The 24694-nt window shown below is 43.4% G+C and overlaps 1 protein-coding gene across 1 annotated transcript in view; it reads left to right on the plus strand.

Annotated features, from left to right (window-relative positions):
- Positions 1 to 24694, plus strand: part of USH2A (usherin) — a gene marked incomplete at its 5' end in the record, with an annotated part of 419390 nt that overhangs the window by 326476 nt on the left and 68220 nt on the right. The window contains 6 exons of the mRNA XM_080650916.1: positions 103 to 210; positions 6278 to 6461; positions 7566 to 7723; positions 14703 to 14861; positions 16855 to 17017; positions 22399 to 22753. Of these exons, the coding sequence (XP_080507042.1) occupies positions 103 to 210; positions 6278 to 6461; positions 7566 to 7723; positions 14703 to 14861; positions 16855 to 17017; positions 22399 to 22753 (1127 nt within the window). The remainder of the gene's footprint in view (positions 1 to 102; positions 211 to 6277; positions 6462 to 7565; positions 7724 to 14702; positions 14862 to 16854; positions 17018 to 22398; positions 22754 to 24694) is intronic.

Here is a 24694-nt window from a genome sequence, read left to right on the forward strand (position 1 = left end):
TTTTGGATACCGTCTCAGCAACTCTGCATGTCACTTCTGCTGCTTCGTTGATAATAAATAACCCTCTCCAGATGAACTTGATTTCTTGTTTGCTCTTTCTAGGTCTCCAGCCGTATACCAGCTACAGCTTCACTCTTACAGCTTGTACATCTGCCGGGTGCACTTCAAGTGAGCCTTTTCTAGGTCAGACTCTGCAGGCAGCACCTCAAGGTAATTAAAAATACCCATGATTTGGGAGGAGATGTTTTCCTATGGCAATTTTAAGTACACTCTCTGAACTCTTTTATAACAAACAAGGAAGACGGCGTAAAGTCAGTAGGTAAGAAAGAAATATTCTGGGTTTCCATTCTTCAAGTTTGGGTCAACTATAAGCCTTCCAAGTTAATGCTCACTTTCCATTCTTTAAACCTTTTTGATTTAGTGTTATATAAAATTATTATTCTAGACTTGGATATGAAATTCCTCCAAAAATCAAAAGTTAGATATTTCAGGAGTTCCTAATGTAATAAGCACCATGCTCCCTGCTGACATTGACTACAATATCCACTGCCCTCTAGACCTTGCAATCAGGTAGAAGTGTATAGGACAGGTACCCAAACCTATAGGAAGAGGGAGAATCCAAAAGGTGATGTTCCAAAAGAACAGGTGAACAGGATGCTCAGGTGAATCTGAGGAGGGAGTGATGACAACCCATCCGGATACCCAGGGAGATTTCATGGAGCAGTTAGTTGACGTCTGAGATGGACCACGAGGAATAGGGATGTTGACAAGTGAACAGTGGAAGAAATGTACAAACATGGCTTGAGGGAATGTAAAGTGGGACCATCACTATAGAAGGCAAATTAACAAAATCTGTTCATTTTGAAATGTTAATTCCCTGTGACATAGCAGTTTTATTTTAATGATCTATGCCAGAAAATGACTTTTCCACAACTGCACACGGCGGCCTGAACCAGGGTGTGTATGGAACCGTAATTTGTCTAATGCGAAGTATTAGAAGCAACTTAAATTTCTGTGCGTACGGGAGTTGCTAGATAAATTTGGGTATGTTTACGTTGTGGAACTGTATGCATCCGTTGAAAAGAATGAGATGAGCCCGGCCAACTCATCAACCCATGAACTGGTTCGATTCCCGGTCAGGGCACATGCCCGGGTTGTGGGTTTGATCCCCAGTAGGGGGCATGAGGAGGCAGCCAGTTGATGTTTCTGTCTCATCGATATTTCTGTCTCTCTCTCCCTCTCTCTTTCTCCCTCTCTAAAATAATCAATGAAAACATTAAAAATTTTTTAAGTGAAAAGTTCTGCATATATAAAGAAGTTATAGAACTACATTAATATATTGTATTTTATGTATAAGAAGCACACATAGAAAATAATATTTTATTTCTATAGATAAATGCATAGACAAATTCTGGGAGCGTACACACCCATCTGATAATAATGGTTACCTGTGGATTGGGGACTGGCGTGGGTGTTACCATTTACTTTTAAGAGAAAAACATGCTCAAAAGCTTGGGCTAGTGATCAGCTAATTATTTTTTAAACTTTATTATCTGCCTGTTCTGCATGTGGGGAAATAGAGGCATAAATAAATTTCTTAACAGAAGTATAATGTTAACTACCATCATAGAGTCCTGAACCGCCTGTCCATTACTCTGCTAATGAAAGGGATTGTTGTACCTCAGAATATTAGACCTGAACTTCCTACCAGTAAATGGGGAATAAAATGGAAAATTCCACGTAGGGACATATGGCTCCTCACCAGGAATTCACTAATGATGTTTTCTATATAAAGAATGCTTCATGTCAAAAAGCTTAGTGTTCCTTTGAAAGGAAGAAACCAGCAGTGGATTTTTTGGAAAGGTAAACTATCAAATGGATACTTTGATGATAATGGATAATTTCTGAAGGATCTACCAGCCACTTTTGGCCGAAACTCAAGCCTGATAAAATAACAGGGTCTCTTCCTCCGGTTTGCTCATGAAATCCATACATTTAAATTCTTAGAAGATAAGTGTCTATTTTCCCACAAACCCAATAGCCGTTCTTTTGAAAGAACTCAGATTTCATGACTTAAAAATTATAGCTTTCAACAGCGCAGGGGAGTGTGAGCTGAGAAATGCTATCCTTGACTTCCTTTTTCTTTAACTTTATGCACCTTTCCTTGAACACAAATAGCTGTGCAAAGGAGTAATAAACGAAATGGGCTTTCCTGCACAGGAGAAACAATGGATTTAGAATCCATTTTCTGGCTGCATTAAGTGCCATTTGTGAATAACTTGTATGTGAAATAAATGTAGTCGGTGTGTTTAACTGGGGAGTTGTAGGGAAACCAATTGCCAGCAGCATTAAGTTCTGTTGTTGTACTATAAAGTGGAAACAAACACATCATCTTAAATTAATAACCCAAACACCATTATAAAATGCCTATTTGCGTGAATTAGACGTAGATTGAAGGTCTCATGTTTGAGTGTCCTAAGTGGATATGGAGAGAAATAAAAGAAGCATTTATTCAGAGCCACCCTCAGCTCCTCTCATTTCTCTCTCATTTTCAAAAAAAAAAAGAAAAAAGAAAAGTGAGTGTATATCATGACCTCATTGATCAATTGGACATAATTCTCTACTATTCTGCCCTCATAGAAAATTCCTTTAGTGAAATAGTGGGGTGAATTTGGATTGCTGCTTTCTTTTTAGAATGGCCCAACACTGAAAATGACACAACATTGGGTAGAATGCCAAAGGAGTAAATTAACAAATAGTACATAGTCCGGATGTCAGTTCCTCCCTGACATCATCTAATAGAAAACTGGTTCCCTTCACCTTCTTCCAGAAAAAAGAGAAGAAAAGCCAACCCTCCATAAATACTGGGGTTTTTCTGTTGGAATGAAGATGTTTAGGGACATGGGAGTGGGTAATACTACATGGCCCTCAAGATGAATTTCCAAGGAATCCTTTTTGGGTAGTTATGATGTCAAAAGACCCACCAAGGCTTCCTTCTGGAATTTCGCTCTTGTCCTCTCCGCTAGCTTACCCACTCAAGGCAATTTCCCTGGTGCCCATGCATTTTCTTCCCTTGAGCTGCCTTTTCTCAGTCCTCCTGTTATGTAGAACAGGTTTTCTGCTGCCACCTCAGGCTCAGAGAGGGACAGATTCTCCTTCTTGGACTCATGAAGCCATCTCACCAAAGGTGGTCTCACTCTATCAACGATTCCTTGTAGCTGCCAAGATAACACTATCTCCATATCATTATAGAAGTAAAAACATAGCCCTTGGTTTTCATATTTCAGGTTCCTCTTACAAACCAAACCAGTGGACACAGGGTTGTTGCCAACATGAGCAGAGCTTGTACAAATATGAAACTCAACTTTTACCTAGAACATGACACAACCCAAAATGTTGCTTCATTTTATTTCATTAACTACTCCATGTCCACAGGCTGTATTGACTTGGTTAAACTGGAAGCTAAGAAATATTATTTCTCATATCTTGCTGATTTTTAGTACATCCTTTCAAGGTGACTAAGACTTGACTGTGAAAAGAAGATTATGAATGAATTTTTGTACTTTCTCTTAAATCAACAAATTAATATCATGTTAAAGTCAGAACTCTAATTAGTTGGTTGAGTCATCTGGCTGCTGTTGGCACAGAAACTCAGAAAAAAGAACGTACACTATGATTTGTGGATTTGTCCAAGTATCTAACGTAGAGCAAGCTTTCAGAACAAAATGAACTGCTTTCTTCTCAGAAACAAGTTGTTCTTTAGACCAGTGGTCGGCAAACTCATTAGTCAACAGAGCCAAATATCAACAGTACAACGATTGAAATTTCTTTTGAGAGCCAAATTTTTTAAACTTCTTCTAATGCCACTTCTTCAAAATAGACTCACCCAGGCTGTGGTATTTTGTGGAAGACCCACACTCAAGGGGCCAAAGAGCCGCATGTGGCTCGCGAGCCGCAGAGTGCCGACCACTGCCTTAGACAATCAGCAAGTCTGAGCCATTTTGAAATCACTCTAAATCAGTGGTCGGCAAACTCATTAGTCAACAGAGCGGCAAACCGCGGTGGCTCGCGAGCCGCAATTTGCCGACCACTGCTCTAAATAAATTGCATTGAATTTCCTGAAAATTTTTCTTTAAAAGTTTCAGGATCTTACCCATAACTGAGTAACTTACACAGGAGAGACAGTCAAGCAAAAACTACTCATTAAAGGAACCTAATATTGAACTGGGTTTTTAAAAGCTGAAGAAGAGGGTGACAGTGTCCCTTCAGAACATACCTAGGTGACAACATGAAGTAATGGGATTGGACTTCCTCGTCATTAGGTTCCCTACCAGTATGTTTGTACATCTGTAAGAATACTTGAATGTTTGACCCAGAATGAGTTATTTGTGCACATATTTTATCCTTTAAACAGAATGGTAGGCTCCTTAAAGGAATGAGCCATGTCTTAGTCATCCCTGTCATTGCTGGAACTGCCTGGAATGCTTAGCATAGTAATTTACAGGAGAGCTATTTCCAACTAATGTGTTCATTCAGCATTTATTAGGCATTGTGCTATCTACAAAGGCTGACATATAACACAGGGAAGACCCATAGAGCAAACTGTACTGACACAGTGGAAAGAAGTAAACTGTATGGTCGTAACAACATGAAGATAATGATAATATCGAAGAAAGAGGAGGGATATGATGCTAGGAGTGTTAAAAGGGAAATAGAAATGGGCATATGATAGAGAGGAACTAGGTTGGGATCATTTTATAGGATTAAAGTTAGAGTTAGGGAAGGGGGGTTAATTAAGACCTCCCTGACAAGGGGATATTTACACACATTGTTGAACTGTAAAGTTCAAGTGCAAAAATATCACGGTGTCATGAACAAAGTATTCTAGGCAGAAGGAATGGAAGGGCAGAAGCCCAGACGTGGGAAAGAACTTGAAACATTCTGGGGATAAAGGAGTCTTTTGTGGATGGAGAGAAGAGTGCCTGGTAGTCCAGAGCCAGAAAAATGTAGGGCCACCCAGGTTAGCATAGGAGTGGATATTATGTGGATCATTTTAAAAGGGTTATATGTTTTATAAAGATTGCATTGGCCTGACTGGCATGGCTCAGTGTTTGAGTGTTGACCTATGAACCAGGAGGTCACAGTTCAATTCCCAGTCAGAGCACATGCCCAGATTTTGGGCTCGATCCCCAGTGGGGGTTGTGCAGGAGGCACCTGATCAATGATTCTCTCTCTCCCTCTCCCTCTCCCTCTCCCTCTCCCTCCCTCCCATTTACTCTTGAAATCAATAAAAATCTATTCTTTTAAAAAGATTGCATTGGCATACATAGACATATATGCGTGTGTGGGGGAGAATGCACCGTTATAAATATTAAAATGAAATATGGCGTAAAAATATAGCGAACGATATGCATTCAGGGTAGAACCTGCAAGACTTGATGATAGATTGCATTTGAGGGTGCGAAAAGTGAAAGCCTCCAGAATAATTTTTTGCCCAATAGATGGACAACATCGGGAAATGAGCAGCTTGTAGACAGGAAAACCTGGAGTTCCGTTTTGGATGTTTGAAGTTTTCTATATGTAATTAGTCATCCAAATGGAGGTGTCAGGTAGACAGTTAGATTCATGAGACTGACGCTGGGGAGAGAGTTTCAGTCTCGTGATTGGCACTTGGGTGTGTTCAGCATGCAGATGATCCAGAAAACCAAGACTGTGTGGAGATCACGTAGAAAGTGAGTTTTGGGAAAGAGGAGAGAAAAGGGGAGGAAGGGAGGGAAGAGGAAAGGCGATGACCTAGGTCTCTGAGGACTAAGCCACTTTGAGGTCCAGTAGGGGAAACGGAGCCTGTGGGGCTGCAGGGAGTGGCCGAGATAAAGGAGGAAAAGCAACAGCACGTGGTGTCAGAGAGGCAAAGAGAAAGGAGGCTTTGGTGACGTGGATAATTCAGGTAAATTCTAGGCTATGTTGCTTTCACATAGTCCCTCAGGTCTTGGTTACCAGTACATTCGGAGTAACAGCCACGTCAGAGAAATTTCTCATCCCTACTTGGATGACATTCACTTCTTAAGGGCAATTCAAAAATAAAATAAAGCAATAAAAAATACATGTGTATATCTATATGTGCACCCAATTATGCATTTCCCCTCCAAAGTAAAAATACCTTCTCGTTTGCCATGAGATTTGTTTTCTCAACAGGTAAGCGTATCTGAATATGCTATGACGTTGAGGCGTGTATTGTATCCTAACACTGAAACCTCATTGTGCTATTTGTTGCCAGGTGTGTGGGCGACACCTCGACACATTATCATCAATTCGACAGCCGTGGAATTATACTGGAGCCCGCCGGAAAGGCCCAACGGCCTCATTTCTCAGTACCAGCTGATTCGTAACGGGACCTCGGTTTTCCTGGGGGGCAGCGAGGATCAGCATTTCACTGATCAAAACCTGGCGCCCAATAGCAGGTAAACTAAGCAAACTTCGCCAATCAAGCAGTTAGATTTTTAGATTTTTCAGGGTTGAAAAGAGTGTATCTCCCACTGAAACAATATTCAGTTAATTAGTTAATCTCCTCATTCATTAGCCATTGAATAGCTGATAAGATCATTGAATCCATTTCAGATGTCAATGATCCAAGAGCTAGCTCATTATGTTAGTCTTCAGGATACTTCTTCTAGATGACTTGAAAGCATGAGAATTTTTAAGTATATAAAAAACACAAAGTATTAAACTTTAAAATTATCACATCTTCAAATACATGCATTCCTAAACTAGCACTAAAAGAAATTTAAAGAGTTTTGTTTTACGTCAACTACCTTTTCTTCTGGTGCAATGTTTTCTCTGCTTGCTACACTATCTATAGACCTCAGTGGTTTTAGGGGGGAAATCCACCTATTTGCAATTCATTTCTCAGCAGAGACAAGATATATTTTAGATCAACAGATGTTTCATTGCAGAGAATAAAGATCAATTTAGTTTTATTGTGGAGAATGGCAGATCAATTTAGAAACATCTTCCTCTAAACATATTTCCCTGAACTCTAACCCATTTAAAAATGTGGAAGATTAATTGGAATCCTACAGTGTACTAGCACACTCCAAGATGCTCCTGAAGTCTTGAAGAAAAGCAGTGGATTGCTAGAGGGTTAAAAATAAAGTGGCTCAGTGGTTACGTGTCAACCTATGAACCAGGAGGACACAGTTCCATTCCAGGTCAGGGCACATGCCCAGGTTGCAGGCTTGATCCCCAATGTGGGATGTGCAGGAGGCAGCCAATCGATGATTCTCTCTCATCACTGATGTTTCTCTATCTCCCTCTCCCTTCCTCTCTGAAATCAATAAAAATATATTATTTAAAATAAAGTGGGGAGGGACAGAAATAGTGATTATCTGCAGGCAATCCTGCCCGTGCTAGATGAACTGTGCTAGGCAATGGCACAGTTTCTGAACAGGGAACAAGGAGTTTGCAGTTGCCGCAAATTTAGGACTCAGCTGTGGGTAGAAAAACCAGTGACCATTGTTCAGGTCTCTTGTTCATTGCCTTGCAGCATTCTTTGTTTTCTGATTTAGATACATTTACAAGTTGCAAGCCACAACTGGAGGCGGCAGTAGTTTTAGTGACGAGTACCTTGTACAAACACCTCTCCTGACACCAGAGGAAATCTCGCCTCCACACAATATCACCGTGATTGGGCCTTACTCCGTATTCGTAGCTTGGACCCCACCAGGTAAATAAATAAATATAATAAATACAGTGTGTGTGTGTGTGTGTGTGTGTGTGTGTGTGTGTGTGAAACATTTTAGAGGACATTAATTGCAAGTAAGGATTTTATGTATGTGAATTTAGGAAATCATGTTTCCTAAATAATATAAACAAAATAATCCAAGCCACACTTTTGCAGCTGTGCATGTGTAAGTTATATATGCATACCTACATATAGATAGATACAGGTTTAGGTGTGTAGATAGAGACATATAGATACACAGATATATGTTATTCTATCAAAGCAACACTTTTATTTCAAGTACCGGAGCCTAAAAATGTCTGCTTCTTCACACGTATATCAATGCACTGATTTCTGCTTTCTCGGAATAGCATCGCTGTCTCGCGACCTTCGGCATATTGCTCCTTGGCATTTTAGTAGTTCCATCATGTTTTCGTGCCACGGGAAATGAGGCCGAACCGAGCCCGTCTGACACCAGATCCACCCTACTGACTGGCAGGTTCTCAGCCTCAGACCAGGGTCCTCTACCAGCCAGACTCTCAGAGAGCCCTGTGGCCAGGCAGGTCCCTGGCTCATCAAGTCACCTGTGCTTTTAACATTATCACACCCCTAAGTGGCCACTGATCATCTGAAGACTTCACACTTCGTAAGGATTTGGAAACCTCTTTCTTTTAAGACACCCAAAGTGGGGTGGATGAGAAAACGAGGATTCAGATCCCGGCGATGCCACCTTAAACAGCCATTTTTTCTCTCTGACTTGACGTCACCCCATCTGTAAAATGAAAAAATGGCAGTTCCTGCATGTAGAGAGTCATTATAAAGACTGAATGAGGTAATATATATGATTGGCATTATCTGGTTTGAAATATTCTAGGTAGTGGCAGTGATTTTCAAATAATTATTTTTGCCTTTAATTACTCACTTTTTAAAACTGTATTTGCTCCAACATTTGCTAGGTCCCAAGGCCCCCATTTTCATGACGATAAAACAGCAGGAGTGGGTTAGTCCATTTTTAAGAATTCTTTCAGATTTCCCAGTATTTTGCCATTTTTTGTTTGAGTTCAACATCCTATATCTGCGTTTAATGAAAAATGTTTCCATTTAGAAAAGGATCATTGTGACATATAATACAACTTTTGCTTCTTTAATAGAATCTTAACTCTTGTCTACCACAAGCTTTGCAGAAATTGCTCATTCTAACCCAGCCCGGGGGCTATTGCAGAAGAGGTTTACACACTAACTCTGCCCGTGTAACCAATGGTTAATAAATCTATAATATCCAGACCTGTCAATCTTTTAGTTTCAGATGCACAAAATCCATTACAGAAACCCTGTAATATATGGAAAGATTAAAATCTTAAATTACACTCTTTTCCCGGGGCCTAGAAGGATTTTGAACTCAGTAAACAGGCCGGTGATTTTGACTCGTGTATAATCTATGGTTGATTTTATTGGGAAATACCTCATGCTGTGTTTTGATTGGGATAATAAAAATATTTTTCTGTTCCTGGATTGTCACAAATATATATTTTAAACAGGAAGAAAACAAACCTGTAATGACTGGGAGCTGTTTATTTGTTCACAATCAGGAGCTGTCTGGGTATAGATCAGGGCCTCCTGCCATTACAAGATATTGCATCATAGGCAGAGCTGAGAAACGGGCACAGCCACCCAGACCTGGAGTTTCTCAACCTGAATGAGCATAAGAATCACCTGGAAAGCTTGTGCGATGACAGCGACTCAACCCCACATTTACTGAGCACGAATCTCCTGGGTAGCCCAATTGGCATGGCTCAGAGGTTGAGCATCGACCTATGAACCAGGAGGTCACAGTTGGATTCCTGGTCAGGGCACATGCCCGGGTTGTGGGCTCGATCCCCAGTCGGGGTTGTGCAGGAGGCAGCCAATCAATGATTCTCTCTCATCATTGATATTTCTGTCTCTCTCTGCCTCTCTCTTCTTCTCTGAAATCAATAAAAATATTTTTAAAAGAAGTTCTTAGATGGAATCGAGGAAGATAACCTTTCTTAAAGATCCCGCAAGATTAGGGACTATGAATCACCCACACTCAGTAAAATTAATTATCCGAAAACATAAATCAAACCAGTTTCCTTTGAATGCCCAAAGTGAAAATAGTGGGAAAATTAACTGGGTGGGGTTTTTTATGTGTATTTTGGTTTTTGGTCTGTATGGACAGAGGGACCTCACACAAGTAAGTTGCTCAGAGAACAAAGTCAAGGTGGTTGGTTGGCTATAGAAAAACACCGAGGCAATTAAGTGGGTTTTCCGTTCATAAATATCTTGAGATTTCTCTCTGTGGAAGAGAGATGAAATGCCTGCTCTGCATTGCTGCTCTGTGAAGGCAGCCAGACAGCACTGCAAAACATCTGGCCGGCACTGGGTCCACGCTGGCCATTACTGTTCAAATCTGTGGACGATGTAGACCAGGTTGGTTTATTCCCAAACATGTCTTCCCACCTCTCACCAGCTCTGGACCTTGGGTCAGGACTCGCACATTGATATGAAAGAGACCACACTGCCTTAACGGGTGCAAATGTATAGAAAATGAGGACGCACATTACTTCATGGTACACACATGGTTTACTCAGAATAATGGAGACAGATCTCCCTGCTGTCTCCCTGCTGTTTGAGAATCTAAACATTCAAAATTATTTAAGCTCTGGATGCAGTAATGAGCCTTTCTCATTTATCCAGGTGATGACTGTATTTTGAACTCCGCTAGCCCTTAGTCATGTTCTGATTAACCATGTCATCGCATTCAGCACACACTTTTCCTCCCTAAAGATGGTGAGTTATTTAGGCTTCACGCATAATGTCGGAATACTTGTGTTTTTCCTTCCACGTGTATCTCTGAGTCCATTAAAGAAAAGAATTGGCGACAGTTCTTCTACTGAGAAATTTCAATTAATATTGCTTAGGAATAGAAATGTTTTTTATTAATCAAGTTTTGATTAAAGGTAGCTAGCCACAGGATGGCCTTTCTGTAGACACTGGGCCACTTGGCGTTCTGTTAGATCATCGGCTGCAGTGTATTAGATCAGATACTGTCCACTAAAAGGGAAAATGGGCATTCAGATGTCTAAGAATCCATGTTGCATTAAATGGGATGATTCAACATGGGCAAGTGTTTCACTTATAACCAAGTGACAAGCAGTGGTGAGTTTCAGGAGAAATGCAGAATTCATATTAATGATTTTTGGTTTATTTGCATGTTTTTATTAGAACACTTAAATTCTCTTTTAGCAAATTCCAATTATAGAACACAGTGTTTTCAAATATAGTGACCATGTGATGCATTAGATCCTCAGACCTTATTCATCTTACAACTGAAGGATTGCACCCTTCCATTTGTGTATCTTTTTTTTGAAAAAGGTTTCTTCATGTCCTTTATCCATTTTTTAAATTAGGTTATTTTTATTTGTTTGTTTGTTTGCTTTTGTTGTTGCTGTTTTTGCTATTGAGTTGTATGAGTTCCCTGTAATTTGGATATTTAACCCTTATCATGTATGTAGCTTATATGTATTTCCTCCTGTTTCTTAGTCTGCCTTTTCATTGTGTTGGTGGCTTCCTTTACTGGACAGAAGCTTTTTCGTTTGCTGTGGTCCCACTTGTTCGCTTTGCTTTTGCTGCCTTTGCTTTGGGAGTTTACTAACCGTATCCCACTTTATTGACTTCTGATGTGTACTGGGCATTTTTGTACAGAATTAACACATATCTCAGTGAATGCTCAGTGCACCTTGTAGTGGGCTATGGTTTCCCCTATAGTACCAATGAGGAAAGTCAATGTGGATGTGATGAGCTATTTTTCTTGGTTAGTCACATCGGTGTCACAGCCGAATCACAATGAGTCTGACTCCAAATTCTGTGGTCACAACCACTGTGCTATATTTTCTCACTATTTTTCTGTGTAAACAGTGTGGGAAGTAAATGATTTTTTCTGCATTCTACTCCGATACTGATCAAAAGCTCACAAACTTTGCTGTAGATACTGCACATATGAACGAGGGCAAAGTAGTTCAAGGGTAGTTCACCAGGAACCCATGAGGGTCACGGTGCTTGTAGCTTAATCATCATGGATGCAGTTCATTTGCATTTGGATAGATTAACTCATCCACTCATTGTCACTGACATGAGAGTGTTTCCTGAGCCCCACCCACGGGTAAGGCGTGATTCTGGACACTGTGAAGGTTATAAAGAATGAGGCCTTGTCCCTCCTGCCAAGAACGCTGCTGTGTAATAGGGCAGAGTGCACAAGGTGGCGACTGTTATACAGACTCTGTAAGATGCCCATGCAGTTGGTATGGATGTGTGTTTCACTTTCACACCCCCCAGAGGACATAACCATGCTATTCCTACCTGGACCAAGGAGAGTGGATTCAGGCTGACTTCTTAAAAGCAGTATGTTAAGTGCAACCAATGTTTTGAAGTGAATGAGACGATCAAGCCAAATGAATAGTTTTCCTGTTAGAATTGTTCCTGTTCCAGCTCTTAAAAATATATATATATTTTAAGGATTGATTGACTGGTCCCATTGTAAAGTACGCACCTGCTGAGAAATGAAACCAGAGAGAGAGAGAGAGAGGTGGAATAATTTAACTTTTGTATTTGTAAAGATAATCAGGGTTTTTCTGATTACATCTTAACTTCATAAATGTTAAATAACCTATCAGCATCTAGTTGTTGTAAATTATGAAAGGGGCCCTGCAAGGAATATTAACCACCGGGCCCCTTGTTCTTTAGCGAGCAAGGAAATGGGCTGTGGCAGCCTGTCACAGGGCGACGGGTAGGTCTGACACGGAGTAACGCCGCTGCCATTTGCACTTAGGGTAAATTGGCTCACTCGGCTTTCCACTGCTCCTCTCGGTCTGACATCAATGTGTGAACTCGGGGGCTAACCTGGTCTCGGGGCTCCCGAGCTGACTTTCACAAACATGCCCACTTCAATCCATTCCGCCATCCGAATACCAGGGGGCTGGGCCGGTTCAGACTCCTTCCCAATGGCACGGGGTTGGCGGGGACACGGGGGGCTGTCATGTCACTCCTGGAAGTTGTGACAGTGGAGGGGCCTCGTTCCTGCACGCGTGTCAGTGTTTGACATGCTCGCAGCGTCAAGGAGCATTTTCTGCCTCCACACCTCCTAGGTGTACGTGAAGGACATTGACTTCTGATTAGCCAGGATGTGAAAAGTGCCTTTGCAGGTTCGTGCTTTGGCTGGCCGTGTTTAAAGCTAGGTCAGGACTGTGTCTAGCCCAGCCCGTGGTGCTCAGTGGGTTCGGCATCGTCAAGTGCACCAGGAGGTCACTGGTTAGATTCCCTGCCCGGGTTGCAGGCCCAATCCCCAGGAGTGGGTGCGCAGGAAGCTTTACATTCAAAATGTGAAAGAGCCCTAGCCAGCTTGGCTCAGTGGATAGAGTGTCCTCCTGTGGACCGAAGGGTCCCAGGTCCTCTTCTGGTCAAGGGCACATACCTCGGTTGCAGGTTCCTCCCTAGCCAAGGCCCTGGTCAGGGCACGTGCAGGAGGCAACCAGTCGATGTGTCTCTGTCACGTTGCTGTTTCTCTCTGTCTTTCCCTCTCTCTTCCTCTTTCTCTAAAGTCAATGGGAAAATATCCTCGGGTGAGGATTAAAATGTAAAAGGTGGTTTAACCAGGAGGTTCTGCATTTAAAGTTAAAATTCTCAGTCTGAGCGCAGCACAGTCTAGCACTTTTCCAAAGGAAACACGTGACCAGGCCGTTGCCTGCGATCAGTGTTTCCTTCAGAGACTCCTGTTTTATCTGTTTCACAAGTTCCCCATCTCTGGTGTGTACCGCCTCTTGTGCCGTTGGTACACTGAGGCCACGCTGCCAAAAGCAAAACCACATGGCACTCTTCAGACCTCGCCTCGTGGGTTGAGTCCTGTGCTGTAGATTCCATTGTTTCTATGACAAAGTTACACTTAAGAACTACAAGGGTAGCCAAAACCGGTTTGGCTCAGTTGATAGAGCGTCAGCCTGTGGACTGAAGGGTCCCAGGTTCGATTCCGGTCAAGGGCACGTAACTTGGTTGCGGGCACATCCCCAGTGGGGGTTGTGCAAGAGGCAGCTGATCGATGTTTCTCTCTCATCGATGTTTCTAGCTCTCTATCCCTCTTAAAAAATCAATAAAATATTTTTTTAAAAAAAAGAACTACAAGGGTAAATAATTAAACCCACAAATGTTGTGATTGTCAGATCAATGAGAAAATTTCATGGGAAAGCTTATTATGTTCCTCATTCAAGGCCCATTCCTCCCCTTGAGCCAGTGTGTATGTTGAGCGTGACCAAATACAGCTTACAGACATTAAATCATATGACTGGATTGTGAAGAGGCTAACATGACAAGACCTCCTTTCGTTGGGATGCATTGTGAAAATGACAGTTTTCAAGCCCAAATTTCATATGTATTCAGATCCTTAAGGCACACTGACAGAGTGGACTGTCCTGCCTCCATAATTAATGCGCTGGGAATTCTCTAGGTAGGTTCTGATTTGGATACTTTATGGGCTATTATGTCAAAGATCCGTGTCGTACTGGATGCGTACACAATGCCTACAGAAAAATTATTGTCACAAGTGAAACTGGTGGGGATTTATATATATACCTTAAGAGTAAGCCTAGGAAAGCATATGACACCATTTCTAATGGCCTTGTACTTTTTAAGAGGTGAAATGTGCTTTGTATTTATTTGCCTGCGGAGTATCTCTTTGAAAAGAACTGTTTTACTTCATTTGTTTTTTTAATGGTGATGCCCATTTCTTACTTTGGAATATGCATTCTGGTATTTCCCAGTTTACGTTTCATGCTGTTATTAATTGCAATATTAATCAATAATACGCCTTTATGTTATAAAAGTTTAAATGTATGTTGTTCTTAAGAGACAGACATTTGTTGGCCATCTGTGCAGCGTACACATATGTTTTTACTCTTTCTCTCTCTCTCTGTAGGGATACTGATCCCCCAGGTGCCCGTGGAGTACAGTGTCCTACTCAATGCTGGCAGCGTGGCACCTGTCACCTCCGCTGTGGGTCAGCGTCAGTCCATCCTGCTGGGAAATTTGGCTCCATTTACACCGTATGAGATAAGGATACAAGCGTGTCAAAATGGTGAATGTCTTTCAGATGCTTGTTCTGGGCTTTTATATAAAAAAAGCATTTTATATATTTAAAAAAGAAGGAATAGATTCTTAATTCAAATACAAAGGCTAACATTTCATTTCTCATTTGTCCTGAGCTATTTACCCAGAAAAATCAGCGCCTGGCATTGAGTGGAGCATTATGCATTTCTGCACATTAAATCATGAATATTTAAATATAGAATTAAAATAGTGGTTTTGCAAAGTCTTGTTTTATCAGGCCCTTGAAAGGAAAAACACCTGCATCGCATAGAGGGATCACGGATAGTATAAGACGAATGGGGTATTACAAAAATTGCATGGGCAATGTGGTCACCTTGGTTCTATTTAAATTTTATTCAGGCGGGGCTGGTGGGAAAGGGGGCATTATTTAGAAGTTGAGTTACGAGTCAAATGAATTGTAGATATTTTAAGGTACTTCCCTGACCCCGTATCTCATGTACATAACCTGTCACCTTGAATTGTGTGGCTTAGACTAGTGGTCATTGAAGTCATCTGCCTCTCTCACCCCCTTCTTCCTTAAATGTTCTATATTATATAACACCCAATTGCTAAGAAAAGGAAAAATGTAACTCATATTGGTGTATTTCATCTTAGGTTAAAAAATGTTGAATATAAGACTGTGTTACATGTCCCATAGGAACTTCTGGGGTTTTTTGTTTTGTTTTTAAATGTGTTTTTATTGATTTCAAAGAGGAAGGGAGAGAAATAGACAGAAGCATTAATGATGAGAATCATTGATTGGCTGCCTCTTGCACGCCCCCTATTGGGGGTCGAGCCCACAACCTGGGTGAGTGCCCTTGACTGGAATTGAACCCAGGACCCTTCAGTCCCCAGGCTGTCACTGAGCCAAACCGGCTAGGGTGGAACTTCTGTTTTTTTTGTTTTGCTTGGTTTTCATTTTTGTTTTGTTTTTTAATTTACTGCAGTGACTTTGGTTAGTACAATTACATGTTTCAGGCATACAGTTCTATAATACGTCATCTGTATATTGCATTGCATGCTCACCACCCCAAGTCAGGTCTCCTTCCATCACCAGCTATTCCCCCTTTACCCTCTTCTACTTCCCCCACCCCCTTCCCTCTGATAATCACCACACCGTTGCTGTGTCTCTGAGTTTTTCTTTGCTTAATCCCTCCCCCTTTTGCATTCAGTCCCCCACCCCCTCGCCTCTGACAGCTGTCAGTCTGTTCTCTGTGTCTGTGAGTCTGTTTCTATTTTGTTTGCTAGTTTATTTTGTGCATCAGATGACTACTAGTTCCCTTAGAGTTGGTTAGGGCGAGCGGGTGAGTGATTTTGCTCTCCTTTCATTCTGAAGGTGTGACTCAGTTTGCCCACTTCTCTGTGCAAACTAGACCAAGGCCTTTCGGTTTGAAGGGTATTGCTGTCCCTGATCTGGTCTTCAGCAAATCAACATGGAAATAGCTTTTCATTGGTGTTCCCCTGATTTACATGTAAAATGAACTTCTGTCTCTCTGGGTCCCTCCATCTAGGCTATGAAGACCCAATATCCTTCAAGTTAATTGTTTAATTCCTATGTGTTGAGAGATGGTCATTCTTTTAAAATACTGGCAAAAAAAAAAAAATTAAGAGCATAGAAGATGTGTAGGTCACAACAAAGAAATTCAGCACAAGAAAGAAAAAAAATAAACACATTATCACTTTGTTGCTAGAAGGACTATGATGAACTGGATTAGAGGAACCTCAACTCAGAGGAGCATAAGCTTTCTTGCCTGTGCTTGTGTAACGATGTGATTGATTAATTACTGAATCTTCTGAAAATGATTCTGTATTTCAATATTCACATTCTGTAGCGGTTTACAGTGCTCACCTAAAATATGTGTAGAAATGTGTATATGAAAGTTCAGATTAAATGATTTTCATGATATCCTTACCTTCTATATGCATATGTAAATCTTTTCCCTGCTTGGTAAGTTACTAAAGGTCTTGATTTTTTTTCCAAGGAAGCTGTGGAGTGAGCAGTGGGACGTTTGTCAGAACATCGGAAGCGGCCCCAATGGGTCTGAGCCCCCCTCTTCTTAGAGCCCTGGGGTCTGCTTGCATAGAGGTTACGTGGATGCCGCCCAAAGAGCCAAACGGAGTCGTCACCCACTACTTTATTCACAGGTAACATCGACCATCGTTGTTACGTTTAATGATTGAAGAATGTGTGCGATTCCAGGGCTGTAGAATCCGGTACGTTTTCTGGTTCCATAAGGGCGGGGTGGGAAGTGATGATTGTGCAGCACCCACTGGGACGGAGCTTGGTACTGGGAACATCGACACATCACCCGAGGGGGAGAGCCCAACCAGCATGTGGCAGCTGCCCAAGCCCGGTCTGAAAGAGGAGACCTCAGAGCCCCATAGCCTTCCCTCTGATGAAGGGGCAGAGCGTCCTCTCAGGGTCCCTGACCCGAGAACAGGGCCATCCTAGAGGAGGGACCCGGTCTGGGGGGAGAAGTCTAAGGCTCCCCATCACCTGCCACGTGGTGGTTGGCAATCACCTGCCACGTGGTGGTTGGCAAGGCTTGTTCTCATCCTCAGAAATGGGACCTCTCAGACCTGAGCAGGGGGGCGGGGCCTCTCAGACCTGAGCAGGGGGGCGGGGCCTCTCAGACCTGAGCAGGGGGGCGGGGCCTCTCAGACCTGAGCAGGGGGGAGGGGCCTCTCAGACCTGAGCAGGGGGGCGGGGCCTCTCAGACCTGAGCAGGGGGGCGGGGCCTCTCAGACCTGAGCAGGGGGGCGGGGCCTCATACATGAGCAGGGGGAGGGCTCAACTCCCACTTAGAGGACAGACGGTGTTAACGGTGTTAACGCAGCCACTTTGCAGCAGGACGTGCAGAACTGAGTGTATCCACCTGAAAGAAAGGAGAGAAGGAAAGAGAGAGAGGAGGGGCAAGAGGAAGAGAGAGAGTGAGAGAGCAAGGATGTGAGAGAGACAGAGAGACAGAGACCACGGACATTTGGGGTGAAGGGTTATTACTCGCTCTGATCTTGTCTTCACCTGATCAGCGTGGACATGGCTTTAAAGTCACATTTTCTTTAAATAAATAATGAATCATGAGGAGGGAGGGAGGGAGGTAGAGAGGAAAGAGGGAGGAATGGATGGATCCAGGGAAGAAAAAGAATGAGAGAGGGAGAGATGGACAGACAGGCACGGGATGGGATGGGGAAGAAAGTAAAACAAAAACAGAGTCAAGAGGCAAAGCACCTGACTGTCTTAATTTGTTGAGGCTGCTGTAAAAACACACACAATTACCATGACAAGGTGGCTTTTGGACAACAAACATGTATTGCTCACAGTTCTTGGGGAGTCCAAGATCAAGGCGCGGGTGAACTCGGTGTCTCCCACCTCTGGTTTCTAGAGGGCAGTCATTTCACTGTGTCCTCACCTGATGGCAACAGCTGGGGAGCTCAGCGGGATCCCTTTATAAAGGCACTAATCCCATTCATGGGGGCTCCACCCACTCAGATGACCTAGACACCCCCAAATGGCTCCACCTTCTAACGCCATCACATTGGGGGTTCAGATTTAGCATATGGACCTGGGTACTACCTTTGGAACCGTAGCGCCATCTAAGACAGGGAAGAGGCCTGCAGGGCAGACATGGCAGACATGGCAGACACAGGCCGTTTGCAGATGAGAACCCCTTCCAGAAGCAGGGCCTTCACAGCAGGCACCAGACCACGGCACGTTCCTCCTCAGCCCCTCAGCCCCACGTCAGCATCTTTCAGTCTCTCCTTTCAGCAGCCTCACACCTCCCATCGTGCGGCCCAGCGCCCTGGCCACATCATGAAATGGGGTTCGGGTCCCTCTGCACCTTCAGACATTGAAACCCTTTGGTTCAGAACAATCTTCAGTGACCCACTGAGGGTTTGTCAGAAAATGATGACGGGGGAAAAGGTATTCCTGCATTTCCAGTTATGCAGGTGGCATTGCCCAAAATGAGCAAGCCAAATTCCTTCTCAGCAGACGTTGATTTGAAGAATCATTATTTTTTTTTTAGTATATTTTTATTGCTTTCAGAGAGCAAGGGAGAGGGAGAGAGAGAGAAACATCAAGGATGAGAGACAATCATGGATCGGCTGCCTCCTGCAGGCCCCCCATTGGGGATCCAGCCCACAACCCGGGCATGTGCCCTTGACCGGGAATCGAACCGTGACCTCCTGGTTCATAGGTTGACGCTCAGCCACTGAGCCACGCCGGCGGGCTGAGGAGGCATAGTTCTGACTCACATGCACACGCACCTGTAAACATGGCTAATGCGATTTTTCCTTTCACGCTGAGCACCTTTGTGAGGGCTCTAAGCTGGCCACCCTCTGGGAGCAGATTTCTTTCATCCCCTTAATGCTAATTGCACGAGAGAACCACGTCCTATTCCTACCCTGAATCGAGGGAAATGAAGTGTCTGCTCTAAACCGGGACGCGGCTCCACTCTGTCGGTTTTGTAAATAAAGCTCGTGATTACGGCGGCGATTCCGTGGCAACTCCCGAGCAGGAAAACGGGGAATGGGGTGCGGAAAGCCCGCTTCGATGAAAAATACTGTAAATTGAATTTGACAGCGTTTGATGGCATTTGATTATTCTCGTCACAGGCAAACAATGATCTAAAGAGTAATATGCAGCAGAATGTGTTACTGCCTTGCCAGCTCAAAAGCAATAAACCTTCCTGCAATGTGACACAATCACTCCACAATCATAATTGTGGCCCGTGTGATGCCTCTGAGTACAGGGGAAGGGCACTGCCTGACACAGATACATTTTGTTTTTTATTTAAAGTGAAATGGAAATGGCGCACCGGGCCGCCAGATACAATCACTGTATTCACCTACACGGGCATGCATCACTCGTCGGTGATCCCGGCCGAAGTCTGAATGTGCTTAGGCAACAACAATATCACATTTCTCTTAGATAGCTGTGGGAAGACTCGGGGATTCGTAAGGACGGAAATAGAATGTAGACGGAGTTTGCTTTCATCCTGGGACTGCGCAGAGCTCCTTAAGTAGTTACGGCCACAAGCCTGCAGTGTTTCTGGGGAGGTTAGGGCTTGCAATTTCTGCTTCATCCTTTGCTGCCTCTGTCTTCCAGCCCCACCGAAGGAAACACATTTAGCTCAACCCAAAGTCGGGGTTTGGCCTATGCAGATACTTTCATTAAATTGTAGGAAACCTAGTTGCCAATCCCATTTTGAAAACGCGTGTCACTCTGTTCTCTGCAAACTCCCTCCCCTCCCCCAATGATTTCTCCTCAGTAATTCCCTTAAGTATATTTTTATTGATTTCAGAGAGGAAGGGAGAGAGAGAGAGAGATAGAAACATCACTGATGAGAGAGAATCACTGATCGGCTGCCTCCTGCATGTCCCACCCTGGAGATCCAGCCTGCCACCTGGGCATGTGCCCTGACCAGGAATAAAACCATGACCTCCTGGTTCATAGGTCGACGCTCAACCACAGAGCCGCACTGGCAGGGCAGTAAATTCCCTTCCGTTGTTAGTGATATCATCCCATTAAGAAGTATCTGCCCCAATACAGAGATAGGATGTTTGTGACTTTAAAAACCAACGACAAAACTGTAACCTGGTGTGGACAAGACTGTGACTGTTGTTGCTCTGTTTCGCTTTCCTGTTACTTTGATACGGTAGTTCCCCTTTATTGAAGGGGTATATATTTCAAGACACCCCCCCGCCCAGTGGATTCTGAAACCACAGATAGTCACAAACCCTATATATGATAAATTTTTCCCTGTACATACATAGTGATGGTAAAGTTTAATTTATAAATTTGGTACAGTAAGACAGTAACAGCAATAACTAATCAAGTAGAGCAATTATAACAATACTAGAGGCCGGATGACCGAAATTTGTGCAGGAGTAAGCCTTCCTTCCCCCAGCTGCCGGCACTGGCTTCCCTCTGGCACCCGGCAGGGACCCAGACTTCCCTTGCAGCCCCGGCTTTGTCCGGAAGGTCGTCCAGAAGGATGTCCGGTCTAATTAGCATATTGCGCTTTTATTATTATAGATACTGTAATAAAACTTAGTCAATGAGGACTCTCTCAATCTCCCTCCTAAACTATCTTACTGCCCTCACCTTTTTCCCTTACAGGAGCACTTTACGGCTTCTCCCGGGCATATCTGAGTTGGCAGCATCACTCTTGCACTTTGGGGTCACTATTAAGTAAAGTCAGGGTGACTTGAACACAAGCACTGTGGTCCCACGACAGTCAATCTGATAGCCCAGAGGCTAAGTGACTGACAGGCTGTAGGGAGCTCTTTAAAAGGCTGTTCCAGTAAGACAGCCTCAGTACGACTACCTTTTCAAGTACATAGTGCTAAGTTTTAAACTTACTTTGTTTTTCCTTTTAGTATAAGCCAGATTAAATGAACTCTAGTTGGAAAGTGTATTATTGAAGTACCTCCCAGGTGAGTTTAAGCATAGCACAGCCATTTGGCTGTTCAGAGATCTTAAAAAGTGATTTCTCTCCCCATAGAGAGCTCAAGAGGAAACACGTCCCGGTAAATGAACAGTTGAAGCCCAAATCTTAACTAGAAATAATTGTGGCCTGTCCAACCTCTTCTGTTCAGAGCTTATCCGACATAAGATATTCTGTTTTTAACACCACAGATAAAATACTTACCTCACCACAATATGGATTTATTAAGTATTCAGTAGTGAAAAGAAATTCTTAACCAGGCTGCACTCTTTCGTTCTATCAGTGAATAAAACTTGAGACTAACATCATAATAATCTCTTACATAGTATACATTTTTTAAATTCACACTTTCAGGCCATTTTTTTTTTAAGAATGTCAGTTTTATGACAACCATGGCTACACCTCAGTGTGGGAATTCACGAGAGTTTAATAAAAAATTAATTGAATTGTCACAGGAAGGTTGAAGCCAGACAAAATGGAAAACGTTATCTCCCCATAGAAGTCCGTATGTTCGCTTGCTGGATTACATTCCTAGCAAACACCCTCGAAAACACTCCATGAGCGGAGACCTTGGCCGAGAGCCCTGTGGTCCGTTAGAATGGATCCCTCCCAGGGGCATACCGGCTACCTGGTACCTGCCTCACATACAAAGGCCAGGGCCTGCAAACCTACACAGATTTAACCCTTTGGAATTTATCCTTAATTATAATTAATCCTTAATTATAAGCATGAGAAGCAGTGTTCTTAATGTCTACATTTTGGGGGGACACCCTGTATTTGCATGTGTAATTTTTTTTTAAGTCTGCAAGTTAATACAAGAAAATGTGATTATGGGTAATGTTTCCCTTTTTAAGATTAGCCAAATATATTTATATGTTTAAACCGTATTTTGAAAATGGCATTTGACCAGGCCTCTGGTAAACTCTTCCATCTGGTCTCCTTCCATCATGATCTGAGGAAGAGACGGTTGAAAAGTTGACTTGATACCAAAATCCCCTACAAAGCCATGTCTTCCTCTGTCTGCCCACCTGGCTTTGAAGTGTGCAGCTGTCCCTGACCGCCTGGGTTCCCTTTCAGACGTCCTGCTGGCTCTGACGAGGAGGCCCTGGTGTTTGTCTGGTCAGAAGGAGCCTTCGGATTTACCGATGCTGCGGGCACCCTGAGGCCGTTCACGCTCTATGAATACCAGGTCAGAGCCCAGAACTCCAGGGGCTCGGTGGCGAGTCTGTGGACCTCAGCACGGACACTGGAGGCCCCACCCCAAGACCTGCCGGCACCCTGGGCTCAGGCCACCGGTGCTCACTCAGTGCTGCTGAACTGGACGGAGCCAGGCTCTCCCAATGGCATCATCTCCCGGTACCACGTGGTCTATCAGGAGAGGCCAGAGGACCCGACGTTTAGCATCTCCCCCGTGCGTGCTTTCACAGTAGTGGTGAGTACTGAGAGATAGTAGATACCTAGGTTATCAGGTTAATATGCTGAGATTCTTTGTTTATATCTGACTTGTCATTTTTTTCACTTGGGGGTTAAATATGTGAAAACCTTCTACATGTTAAAAGAAGCAGTGTGGTCATGGGACTAATATACTGAGCTGAATATAAGGGATATTGGCAACTAGTTTGCTGACCACAATTAACTCAAGCAAATAAATGAATCTCTCTTTCCCTGATTTTCAAATCTACTAAATGGAAATATTAAAACTGTTTCTCTATATCTCGTGGGGATGAGACTGAGGTAAAATTAGATAGAAATTTAATTTTCTATTTTCTTAAAGATCCAATTGTGTCACATATCTATACCTCTATAGGCACACTGATATAGATAAATACAGGGATTATATGAACGGAACAGTATCACCCATAATAGATGTGGAGTTAGGTATCTTTAGATAGATATAGATATGTGATATGATGGGCTCTTTGAGGAAGAAGAAAATTAAATTTCTAGGGACATCTATCTAGATGTGCAAATGGAGATATGGATATCCCACGCAGTGTCGCTTAGTGGTGATTTTTCTGGGTTGGCCCACCTCTGGGCCGTAACACAGTTCAGTTCACCAGGTATCTCCTGGGGCTCCCTTGATCCTGGCATAGCCTGAGCTTCTATAGGAGATACCGAAACAGGACAGTCCTTGTCAGGGAGCTTTCCAAGAGCATGTGTTCAGCCTTTTTAAGGGTGTCTAAAGAAGGACGTCCTACCACTGGGTTCCAGTTCCTCCCCATCAGAGAGGCGTGCTCCTTTTATCCTGGACAAATCCCTCTCCCCCGTAGTGCAAGCCCACATCAACAGCATGCCTTTTCTGTACTCGTGCAACAGGTCTTTAAGGTCAGGGGCAGATTATTGACTATTCAATCCAATTTGGCAAGTAGTCATCGAGTACTATATCCAATATGTCAATATTCAATTCTACACTCAACTCTGTGAAGTCTACCATGAGACTGGGTCTTTGCACACAGCAGACACTGGGAAGAAGATGAGTAATCCAGGCGGAGGTACGGAGTCTTACTGCTGGGCATTTTGAGTCTTTAAGTTTCTTTGCTTCTGAGTTTCTGCTGCTCGTGTTTTGATGATTCCATTTCAAATCTTTCTCTGAGTGCCCTCCTGGCTCTGCTTACTATGTCTCTAACCCAGGGGTGGGCAAACTTTTTGACTGGAGGGCCACAATGGGTTCTTAAACTGGACCAGAGGGCTGGAACAAAAGCATGGATGGAGTGTTTGTGTGAACTAATATAAATTCAAAGTAAAGGAGCGGAGGGGAGAGCAAGAGAACCGGATAGAACAGCCGGATCCCGCCTGCGGGCCATAGTTTGCCCAAGGCTGCTCTAACCCCTTTACTAGCTAAACATCTTCCCTATCTGCTTGCATTTCTATGCCCGCCCTAGGACATTTTTCAAGTCCTTGTCTCATAGATGGCTTTGGCTGAAATTCTCCAAAGAAAGGAACTCTATTTTTGATTGGTGAGACACGGAATCAGTCCTTGCAGCTTCAGGATTACAATTCAGTCTGCAGACTTGCAAGAGGAATTGCTAATTCCCCTCATTTGGTCTCTTGTTTATTGGGGTCCCATCTCTGCACGAGGTGCCACCGGTACGTTGCTGGTAGTGTCGTGCCATCACCAGCGTGTCCCAAAGTCCCCCCAGAGCTGTTTACAGACAGGTGGACGTTGCTGGGAGAGCCACATAAGACAGATGCGGTGGATGCATGAGTCCGCCGATGGTGGCAGTGGATGGAGAACTGGCAGTGGGGGTCCTCCACGGGGGTGGAGAGCATATGTGTTGGCAGGAGCAGGAGCAGCAGCAGCAGCAGCCGAGGCAGCAGGAGAGGAGAGATGGAAAGAGTGTGGGTTTGAATGTATCACCAGCTTCTCTCCCAA

Source organism: Plecotus auritus, assembly GCF_963455305.1.
Source record: "Plecotus auritus genome assembly, chromosome: 14".
Taxonomy (NCBI): domain Eukaryota; kingdom Metazoa; phylum Chordata; class Mammalia; order Chiroptera; family Vespertilionidae; genus Plecotus; species Plecotus auritus.